This window comes from Rhineura floridana, chromosome 2 (assembly GCF_030035675.1).
Source record: "Rhineura floridana isolate rRhiFlo1 chromosome 2, rRhiFlo1.hap2, whole genome shotgun sequence".
NCBI lineage: Eukaryota > Metazoa > Chordata > Lepidosauria > Squamata > Rhineuridae > Rhineura > Rhineura floridana.
This window is the reverse complement of record NC_084481.1, coordinates 11,665,260-11,676,204: the sequence shown is the minus strand read 5'-3', so window position 1 is coordinate 11,676,204 and position 10,945 is coordinate 11,665,260. Positions and strand designations below refer to the sequence as shown.

General features: G+C 44.9%; 1 protein-coding gene across 1 annotated transcript in view; it reads left to right on the top strand.

Annotated features, from left to right (window-relative positions):
* DYTN (dystrotelin) overlaps positions 1 to 10,945 on the top strand; it is a 59,737-nt gene that overhangs the window by 22,616 nt on the left and 26,176 nt on the right. Inside the window, exons 7-8 of the mRNA XM_061607505.1 lie at positions 954 to 1,117; positions 10,022 to 10,133. Of these exons, the coding sequence (XP_061463489.1) occupies positions 954 to 1,117; positions 10,022 to 10,133 (276 nt within the window). The remainder of the gene's footprint in view (positions 1 to 953; positions 1,118 to 10,021; positions 10,134 to 10,945) is intronic.

The window sequence follows — 10,945 nt, the reverse complement described above, 5'->3', positions numbered from 1 at the left end:
CCCACATAAGTTAGCAACTTTTATGGAAATTTGTGTCATAGGCCTATGCAGGAAGGCCTTTAAATACCTAGTATGCCCCTGCTTCCAGATTCTTTCTACTCCGTTGTTACCTTTCACAAGTATCAAGCCATTGAGACACTCTTTCTTGAAAACCTGGTAGAGTAGGCACATCCATTGCCACCCCAGCAGAGTAGCACAATCAAGAAGAGGGGAAATACCCACAGCAATCACAACTGACACTGTTTTAGGAATATTCACATTGTAAACTCACAGGTTCTGGATGATATAGCTCCAAAAATGTGAAAGGATTGAATGTACTTGATGATCTCATGCTGTCTTTAAAATAGAATCTGATAGGGTGACCACGTTACGGAGGCTGCCAGCCTCCTAAAGGCCACATCGAATAGACTTTCTCAAGAATAGCAGCAAAATCTGCTTTATTGCTTTCTAAGTCCCATCTTACAACAGCTTTGAATGTTTTCTCATACACTTTCCACAAAACACATCGATAATTGGGTTCTTAAAGATCAGTATAAGAATGAAAAGGTATTGATTAGTGCAACTTGGATATTTCCCCTTTCAAGAAGGGCCTTTTTGCCAGCCAGCCAACCAGCCAGATAGATATAGTTGAACATTAAGAAGACAGACCTCCCTTCTTCCATTGTTGACAGAGAAACAAAAAGGACCCAATCCAGTTGCACGGCACTAGTAGCCCCAAAGGGGAAGTGTGCCTGGATCAACATCACATGCATCCAGTTTGATTGCAAACCTAAGTCCATCGATTGTGAAGGGTCTCTTCTGAGTATGACTTATTTGGATTATTTTGCAATTAGAGATTAGATCTCAACACAGGCTCATGGAAATCTGTGGGTTACTCCTTGCAATATTTGGTCCCAATGAAGAGCCAGACTTTGTGTTACGTGTTAAGTGAAAGGACTGGTATTCTCTTCTAGGTTCTGAGTTCCACAATTGATGAAGAGAGATTCTTGGCTTGGCTCCAGTCTGAACCTGCCATCCTCCTCTGGCTCCCTACCTGCCACAGATTGTCAGCAACAGAAATGGTCATGCACCAGGTCAAATGTAACATCTGTAAGAGCTTTCCCATCACCGGACTAAGGTGGGTTGCATTGTAATCAGAGCTTTAATGTAGTGTGTTTATGTGTATTTCAGCAATGTATGGCCATTATAATCAATATCACAGCCCAGGTATGCTTGTTAAGTTGGAACCACTGTGTCGAAATCCTTATGGTCCAAGAACCTTATGGTCAAGCTGGTGTAACAGCCAGTTCCTCTCTGTAAGTAAGCCTGAGAACTGGAGTAATGTAAAGGGAGACTAGAGATCTCTAACAGAGTTCTTAGCACCCTTTGGGAAAATCTATCATAGTTAAAGAAAACCAATGTGTGTAGATGGGCTCCATATTTGGGGAATAGCCTATTCAAAGGCTAAAGCAACATGGGCAGAGGAATCCAACTTAGGGGAAACTGCCTTTAAGTCGTGCTGGAGCACAAGAAGATGGTATAAAGTTCCGCCGCATCCAGTTGCCATTCAGGAGCCTCTGGATTGGCTGAACGCCAGCTCAGCTGGGAGCTGTGCGCAGGGAACAGAAAGTAACTCCCTGTTGGGGAGTAAGCCCTCTTCACTGACTTCTATTGCAATTATTTTCTTAGACTGACCTTTTTCCCAGCATAACGTTTGCCTGGATTAGGACCTGCAGGAACTCTCTGAATGTGAATTGGATGTGACCTCTGTGAGGCGTCCTTCCCTGGCTCTTCCTGTCAGGTTCCTACCTGCTCGTGGTTACTGCCTGTCTCTAGGCACCACCAGGGACTCCACCAGTCCGGACTGTCCTTTTTTATTGTTTCTCTCCCCGCTCTAGCACAGATCTCAACAGATCCCCCTTCTAGGCAACCACCAGTCACGTCCTAATACTAGTATTCCCAGAGACTTTGAATACTGATATTGTTATTCTCTTCACCGTTGCCACCATTTGTTACAGTTCCCCTGTACTCATATCACTCGAAATGGTGTGAGAAATCTGCTCGCAGACTTACTTCAGGTAACCCAGCTACCGTGCAATGTGGAACTGGACAGATGGTGCATCTCCTGAAGATTACAGGCCAGTTGCTTGTTTTGAGACAAACTATAGAACCCTAACAATAGACCTGTAAAGGAGATATCTGACAGATGGATAGCCCCAGAGCATCCTGTTCATTCTGCTCAGAGGCTGCTAGGATGCTGAGAAATTGAAGTGAGGCAGAAAAATGGGATGTGCAGATGAGAGAGGGTAAGGCATGAGGAGGAATGAATGGTTAAGGTAAGACAAACATCAGGTTCCATGGGACCGAGGATGGGAGGGGCTTCACTGGGAGTCTTGACACCACCACTTCCTGCTCCTCTGGTAAACTAAATTAAGTATTTATTAAAGATAACAAAGCTAACAAGATTAACAAGATTTCTTCTTAAAGCACATAAGCATATGGTTTTACTCAATACTAATCCGAACTCCACCTCCCTCCTTCTCCACTCTCTCCTGTCAAACAACTCTCTAAACCCCACCAAGCAACCCACTCAGTTCTCTTCTCCCCCCTGATTCCACTCTCACTCTTCCTTTTATACGTTCAGCCATTTTAAACACTCAGCCAATCATCTAGCATTCTACTGCCCATTCACTCCCCCTCCTCTTTCACTACTTACCATATATCTTCTAAACAACCAACACTTACCATATATACATTAATATAGGAACATCACATTTCCCCCCCCCTTAAAACAATGGCAGAGTATTATTCCTGTTCCAGGATTTATACGTCACGTTAACAAATAAAAGTCTCTATGGGGAAAATGTGTTTCTTTGTTCCTCCGTCTGGTCACGTCACTGCAGTCCCAGCCACTTGCCTGGAAAGTCCATCGGCCAGTACATTGTCCTTGCCTTTGATGAACTGGAAGTCCACTTGATAGTCCTGTAGGGCCCAGGACCACCTCTGCAGCATAGTGTTATGGTTTTTCATAGTCTGCAACCATAACAAGGCCCGATGATCCGTAGTCACTGTGAATCTTCGTCCCCACACGTATGGGCGCAACTTGTTCAGTCCCCACACGACCGCTAGGCACTCCTTCTGGACCGACGAATAGTTTTTCTCCCTCGGTGTCAGCTTGCGACTCAGGTACGCCACTGGATGTCTGGTGCCTTCTCTCTCCTGCAGCAAGACGACTCCCAGCGCCAGGTCCGACGCATCTGTAGCCACGATGAATGGTTTCTCATAGTCTGGTGCTATTAATATGGGTCCTTGGCACAAGGCTTGCTTCAGTAGATCAAAAGCCTTCTGACATTCATCCGTCCATACCACACGCTCAGAACACTTCTTCTTTGTTAATTCATGCAAGGGGGTTGCTATTTCCCCAAAATTTCTCACAAACTTCCTATAAAATCCAGCCACACCCAGAAATGCCCTTACTTGTTTTTTGGTTAAGGGGATCGGCCACGCTTGTATTGCCTCCACCTTGCTCCATAAGGGGGTGATTTTCCCACTCCCCACCTTATGTCCTAAATAGATTACTTCCTTTAGTCCAAACTGGCATTTCTTAGCTTTTATTGTGAGGCCTGCTTTTCTTAAGGCCTCCAATACTGTTGTCAGGTGTTGGACATGCTCAGGCACCGACTTGCTAAAAATGGCCACGTCATCGATATAGGCCACTGCAAAATCTGACATGCCTCGCAACACAGTATTGATTAGCCTCTGAAATGAACTTGGTGAGTTCCTTAGTCCCATGGGTAAGGTCACAAACTCATATAACCCATCTGGTGTACTGAAGGCAGTTTTGGCTCTGGATTGCTCGTCTAGTTCCATTTGCCAAAATCCTTTACAGAGATCTAGTGTAGAGATAATGGTTGCTGCCCCCAATAACTCTAACATTGCGTCTACCCTAGGCATAGGATACGCATCTGGGACAGTAATTTTATTGATTAGCCAATAATCAATGTAAAACCTTGTCGTTCCATCTTTTTTCGGAACCAGGACAATACCTGAGGCCCAGGGACTGATGGATTCCCTGATCACTCCTAATTCCAGCATATCTTCCACCTCCTTTATGATCTCATTCAAAACTTTCCCATTCACACGGTACGGAACAGATCTGATTGGGGCATGATCTCCAGTATCAATGGAATGTATAACTATACTGGTTCGGCCAGGTTTGTTGCTAAAGAGATTCCTATAGGTTTTCAAAACTCTCAGAATCTCTTCTCTTACTTCCTCCTTCACCTCCTCTGACCATTCCACTTGATCTACCCCTCCTTTGTCTTTGCTTTCCTGTACCAAATCTGGAAGTTCAGGCCCACTTCCCTCAGGGAATAAGGTAACTTGCAACACCTGTGCATCCCTGGTATGGTAAGGCTTCAACATATTTACATGAACCACTTTGCTTTTGTTTAATTGGTCTGTGGTGATTACATACGTCACTGTGTCAAGCCTTTCTCTGATGGTATATGGTCCTTCCCAGTTAGCCTGTAATTTGTCATGTTTCCTGGGTATGAACGCCATAACCATATCTCCCACATCATACACACGTTCCCTGGCTGTTCTGTCATACCAGTAACTTTGCTTCTGCTGAGCTTGACTGAGATTCTCTTTCACCACTTCCATCACTGATGTTAATTTATTGCGGAATTCCAATACAAAATCTACTACAGAAGTTTTGTACTCTCCCAGGGTTCCTTCCCATGAATTTTTTAATAGTTCCAAAGGTCCCCTCACTTTTCTAGTGAACATGAGTTCAAAGGGTGAGAAGCCTGTTGACTCTTGAGGGGCTTCTCTATATGCAAATAAGAAGCATCCCAACCGTTCATCCCAGTCTTGTGGGTGATCTTGAACATAGCTTCTGATCATGCCCTTCAAAACGCCATTGAATCTCTCTGTTAACCCATTAGTGGCGGGATAGTAAGTAGTGGTCTTTAGATGTTTTAGACCACAACATTTCCACATACATTGCATCACTTCTCCCATGAATACACTGCCTTGATCCGTCAGCACTTCATGAGGGAAACCCAGCCTCATAAAGATTTTTAATAAAGCCTCTGCCACTACAGGGGCTTCCACGGATCTTAGTGCTTCTGCGTTTGGGTACCTGGTGGCAAAATCCACCACCACCACTAGATATTTCTTGCCATGCCTTGTGGGTTTGGAAAAAGGGCCCACCAAATCTATTCCCACTCTATAAAAGGGTTGTCCAATTATAGGAAGGGGCTTTAAGGGTGCCTTCGTCTTTACTCCACTTTTTCCCACCTTTTGGCATATACCACAAGATAGACAATGTTGTTTTACATCTTTGGAGATGTTTGGCCAATAATAGTGTGCTGCCAATCTCCTCTTGGTCTTTTTTATTCCCAGATGTCCTGCACATGGGACATCGTGGGCTACCTCTAGCAATCTGGTTCTGTATTTGCTAGGTACTATCAGTTGCTTCACTGGTTCACATTCATCCTTTCTCTCAGCAGGCATCCACAGTCTATATAAAATCCCATTCTCACACACAACTTGATTCCTCAGTTTGTCAGTGAAAGGAATCTGTTGGGTCAGAGCTTGTTCCTTTATCTGCTTCAAACTTATATCTTTATGCAGCTCTTCCCTGAATTGATCTGCCTCATCATTATCAGAGACCACTTGATACAGTTTGTCTCCTTCAGCAGGCCTGCTAGTGGTTGCTATGGTGACCTGAGGCTGGCTAACAGATTCCACCCTGTTTGTTTCAGCCCCCCTTAATATGGCTTCTTTTTCTCTGCCAATTTGCTGTCTGGTCACTACATAGATCTTTCCTTGGGTGCCCATTACATCTCTTCCCAGTATTACTGGTTCTTGTTGCTGGGCATTAATGCCTACTTTATATCAGCCCTCTCGGCCTCTCCAAGTCATTTCCACCAGGGCCACAGGCCAACTTTCTGGTTGACCCCTCACTCCTTGGATAGTCACAGTTTCCTGAGGTAATATTACCTCAGATTTTATTAAATCTGGCCTCAGTAATGTCTGAGTGGCACCAGTATCAAGCAATGCCCAATAATTTGCCCCTTGTACACTCACTTCCTCTCTCAGACTTGAATCAAGGTCTGTTACTTCTGTCCAGTTTATCTGGCAGAACTGAACCTTTTTCGCTGTTTCTAAAGCCTTGGGCTCTGTTTTCACTGCCCTTGTCTGAGCAGGATTACTAATGGGGTTGGCAACCTCACATTGAAAACGTAGGTGCCCCGGTCTACCACATTTGTAGCATAATTTCTCCTCACTTTTAGGGTACACAGATCCACTCTGGGGTGTCCTGTGCCCTTCAGATTTTACTGGAGGACTCACTCTCTGTGGTACCACATCCCTTCTGCCAGCGTTATATGGTCTGGGTTTAAAATCTCTTGATGTTTTCCCCACCCAGCCAGTTCTGTTGGAGGTGAAGTGATCCGCCAGCTCTGCGGCCTCCTGCACCGATGTAGGGGAACGGTCCTTGACCAGGAGCCTTATTTCTGGTGGTAACTGATGGTATAATTGATCCAATATCATGAGGTTTTTCACCTCCTCCACAGACTGAGCTTTTGCACTTGTCAGCCATTTCCCAAATATGTCCATCAGTTTTGCCCCCAGCTCCACAAAAGACCTCCCTGTCTGTATCTGGCAATTTCTGAAAAGCTTTCTAAAATAATCAGGCCCCAGTCTGAATCTTTTAAACACTGCTTCTTTGAATTCAGCATAGGTGACGGGCCTGTCTGAGGGGAAATATGGGTATACCTCAGCCAATTCCCCTTTAATCAGGTTTGATAAATACTGCATGTATTTATCTTCAGGTAGCCCCCACAACTGAGCTGCTTTTTCAAAGGTGCTGAGGTAAATTTGAGGATCTTGACCAGGCTCATAGACAGCAAAGTCCTTTGGAGTAATTTTTATTCTTGCTCCATCTCTGTCCTTTCTTGTTTCATCAGAATGAAACTTCTCTCTTTCAAATTTTAACTTTTCTACTTGTAATTCGGCATCTACTGCTCGTTGCTTCTCCCTCTCCTCAAACCCCATTCTCAACTTCTCAGTTTCCAACTCCCTCTGTTTGTCTTTTTCCTCAGCCTCAAAGACCCGCTGTTTGTCTTTTTCCTCAGCCTCCATCCTCATTCTCTCAGTTTCCATCCTCAACTTCTCTCTCAAGTACTCTATATAAGCGGGATTGCTTAAATATCCTTCTGGGGTCTCTTCTCTGACAGGTTGTTTTTGCTGGGCAGTTGCAAATCCTATAAGTGCTACCCTCAATTCATCTACCCCTTTACCCTCGTGAGGTAAATTGAATGTTATGCACTTTTCCACCAGCTCCTCTCTTTTCATTTTTATATATTCAGCCATGGTGTTTGAGTTCACTCACTCTTTGCCACACACTCTTTGCCAGTCACTCTCACAAGTAATCTTGTTTTGTTATTTCTGTTTGCCACACCACTGGTAGGGATTCTCTAGTATTCGTATCTCACTGCTACAGCCAACACCTGTGACGTAGTCTCCTTTGTTCGGATCTGGATTCTCTGTTGTTCGTATCTGGATTCTCTGTTGTTCGTATCCCACCGCTACCACCATGTGTGAGGCATCCTTCCCTGGCTCTCCCTGTCAGGTTCCTACCTGCTCGTGGTTACTGCCTGTCTCTAGGCACCACCAGGGACTCCACCAGTCCGGACTGTCCTTTTTTATTGTTTCTCTCCCCGCTCTAGCACAGATCTCAACAGATCCCCCTGCTAGGCAACCACCAGTCACGTCCTAATACTAGTATTCCCAGAGACTCTGAATACTGGTATTGTTATTCTCTTCACCGCTGCCAACATTTGTTACAGTTCCCCTTCAGCCTTGGTCATTACCTTACCCTCCCTTCTGGTCTGTGAAACCCCAGTCAAGGATCAGGCCTTTGGTAAACTAAATTAAGTATTTATTAAAGATAACAAAGCTAACAAGATTAACAAGATTTCTTCTTAAAGCACATAAGCATATGGTTTTACTCAATACTAATCCGAACTCCACCTCCCTCCTTCTCCACTCTCTCCTGTCAAACAACTCTCTAAACCCCACCAAGCAACCCACTCAGTTCTCTTCTCCCCCCTGATTCCACTCTCACTCTTCCTTTTATACGTTCAGCCATTTTAAACACTCAGCCAATCATCTAGCATTCTACTGCCCATTCACTCCCCCTCCTCTTTCACTACTTACCATATATCTTCTAAACAACCAACACTTACCATATATACATTAATATAGGAACATCACAACCTCCACTCAGCCCCTCCCCTTACACCCCCCCAACACACCCCTTTTTCAGGTCTTACACCAGCTTATGCCGGCTCCGCTCAGCTGGAGATCCTCTGCATCCAACTCCCATCAGCCCAAGCTAAATGCAAGTTGGATTGTGCCCTAAGTGGTTAGTTTTATAGTTTTTAGGAAATCTGAATGTCATTCTTGTTTTTGGATTCCCCTCTCCCCTGATGATTCCCCTGAGATGTCCTAGGGCACAATCCAACTGCTATTTATGCTGGGCTGAGGGGAGTTGGATATGGCGGACCCCCAGCTAAGCTGGTTGGGTCCTGACACAGCTGGGCTCTGCTGGGCTATGCCAGCAGAAGCCCCTCATTCCAGCTTAGCCATGGCAGAGGCCAGGACTCAGCTGGGTCAGCTGGGGGTCCACCGAGGAAACCCAGCCAGGCGGAAGGGGAGCCAGCGGAAGCTGGCAGAAGCCCCCCAAAAGGAGTGTTCCAGGGGCATGTCGTAAGAGGGGCTGGGGGGAGGACTTAGGCCACATCCAACTCATGTTTGGAGCACTCCTGCAGGTCTCAATCCAGGCAAAAGTTGCACCAGGAAAAAGGTCAGTCTAAGAAAATAACTGCCGTGAAAGTCAGTTGAGAGTGCTTACTCTCAATTTAGGGGTATTGGTGAGAGCTGGCTTTTACTTTCTAATCCCTGCATGCATCTTCAGTCTGAGGTGACACTCCAGCTGACCCGGTGGCTTCCAAACAGCGATTGGATGTCATGGACCTTCCTGCTGACTCTTCTGGAGCCAGCTCCCCTTCTGCCGGCTTCCCCTGAGTTGGATTGTCCTGTTAGTGCATCCTTGGTCTCTTGAACCCCATTTTAGGTAATCTTCCCATTAAACTGTGTGTCCCCAACACACACAGAGAGAAAAGTGTCCAGTATGTGTTCCTCATTTTTGAAAGGATTTCCCAAAGTAGGCATCAGACTACTTTTTGTTATGGAAAAGTTATGAGAGGTCAGGTGGTCAGAAACTACAGGTTTCTGGTCTTCTTAAATCTTTATGAATATAGATCAAAGAATTTTGTATAGCAGCCTAGGGCAAGATGAGTGTGTAAGGTAGAGATTAACTTCAGCCAGAGCTCGGTATTGTTGGTGATGTCAGAGGTGTCACCACCATCAGCTTTCCCCCACTCAAACTGATCCATTCCAAAAGCTTGTAGAACTATCTCCCCCCCTTCCCAGTTTGCCCAAGGAGAGAAAAATGTGTGTTAAGAGATCAGCGTTCTCCACACTACTCTCCAAAGATAACATCTATTTTCAAAAAGAGAGAGCTCAGACCCTGCTTTTTGCCTTCCCACAGGCATCTGGTTGGTCACTGTGAGGACAGGATGCTGGACTAGATGGGCCGCTGGCCTGATCCAGCAGGGCTCGTCTTACGTTCTTAAAACGTTGCGTCACAATGTCCCTGGGTGAGCTGGGATTTCAGCTGAAGTACTATTTGGCAAAATACAGTTTTTCAATTACATGTCTGCAAAATAATAGTTTGGCCAATGCCATTCACCAGTCCAGCAGCTTAATTGTCCAAGGACTCTAGCTTCAGAAGTGATGGACTGGGGAAGGATGCCTTTACCTCCTTGGAGCTATAGGAAAGCCTCCACTGGTGTTTATTGTTTCATTTACTCATGGATATTCCTTTTGAGTGAGTTGAACCATTTTTAAGCTACTGCTAGTGAATGTGATACCTACTGGGTTTTCTTTTCTTTTCTTTTCTGGCCAGGTATCGTTGTCTGAAGTGCCTGAACTTTGACCTTTGCCAAGTCTGTTTCTTTACCGGACAACAAAGCAAGCCCCACAAGAAGTCTCATCCTGTGGTGGAGCACTGTGTGCCAGTAAGTACTGGATTCATTCCCTTGTTTGCCTAGTCTATTGATCACGAACGGAGTTTCCTTTTAAACTAGGGGGTGGGGGCCATTTTTGCATTCTAGCATATCAGATTGATTCATGTTAAGGGAGGGGTTTTTTTTCCTTAGAAATGTAAGGATGATATTTTAAACATAATATACTAAAAGTGAACTTGCTTCTCTAACTGCCAATCCTTAAGTAGCCAAAATGGTGTCATTCATACATACAGAGAGGGATATGAGCAGGCTTCTCTCTCTCTCTCTCTCTCTCTCTCTCTCTCTCTCTGTGTGTGTGTGTGTGTGTGTGTGTGTGTGTGTGTGTGTGTGTGAGAGAGAGAGAGAGAGAGAGAGAGAGAGAGAGAGAGAGAGAGAAACCCTGGAAAACAGCCCAGTGAGAATTGAGCATGCACAGTGGAGGCAGAACAGTGACTAACCTTGGGGATAAAATGTAAAACCAGGAGGGAGGGGAATAGAATGGAATATCAAATGGAATAGCAGGTCCCTCTTGTATACTGTATTATTTTATTTTGTGTCTAACATCTGATTAAGAAAATGCCCTTAGAAGCTCTTCTGCAAGCAGCATCCCAATTAACAAGCTAGATGCACCACTTTTGATGCTGATGGAGATGCATATGGAGATGTTCCTACACATTTAAAAGCTGGATTGGAACCTGTGTACTAGAATCAGTACATTTCTAGGCCCAGTTCAAAGTGCTGGGTTGTTTTTACCTTTAAATCCCTTTACTTATAGGCCCATCTGGCTCCATATATACCTACTTTAACATTAAGATCTTTGACTG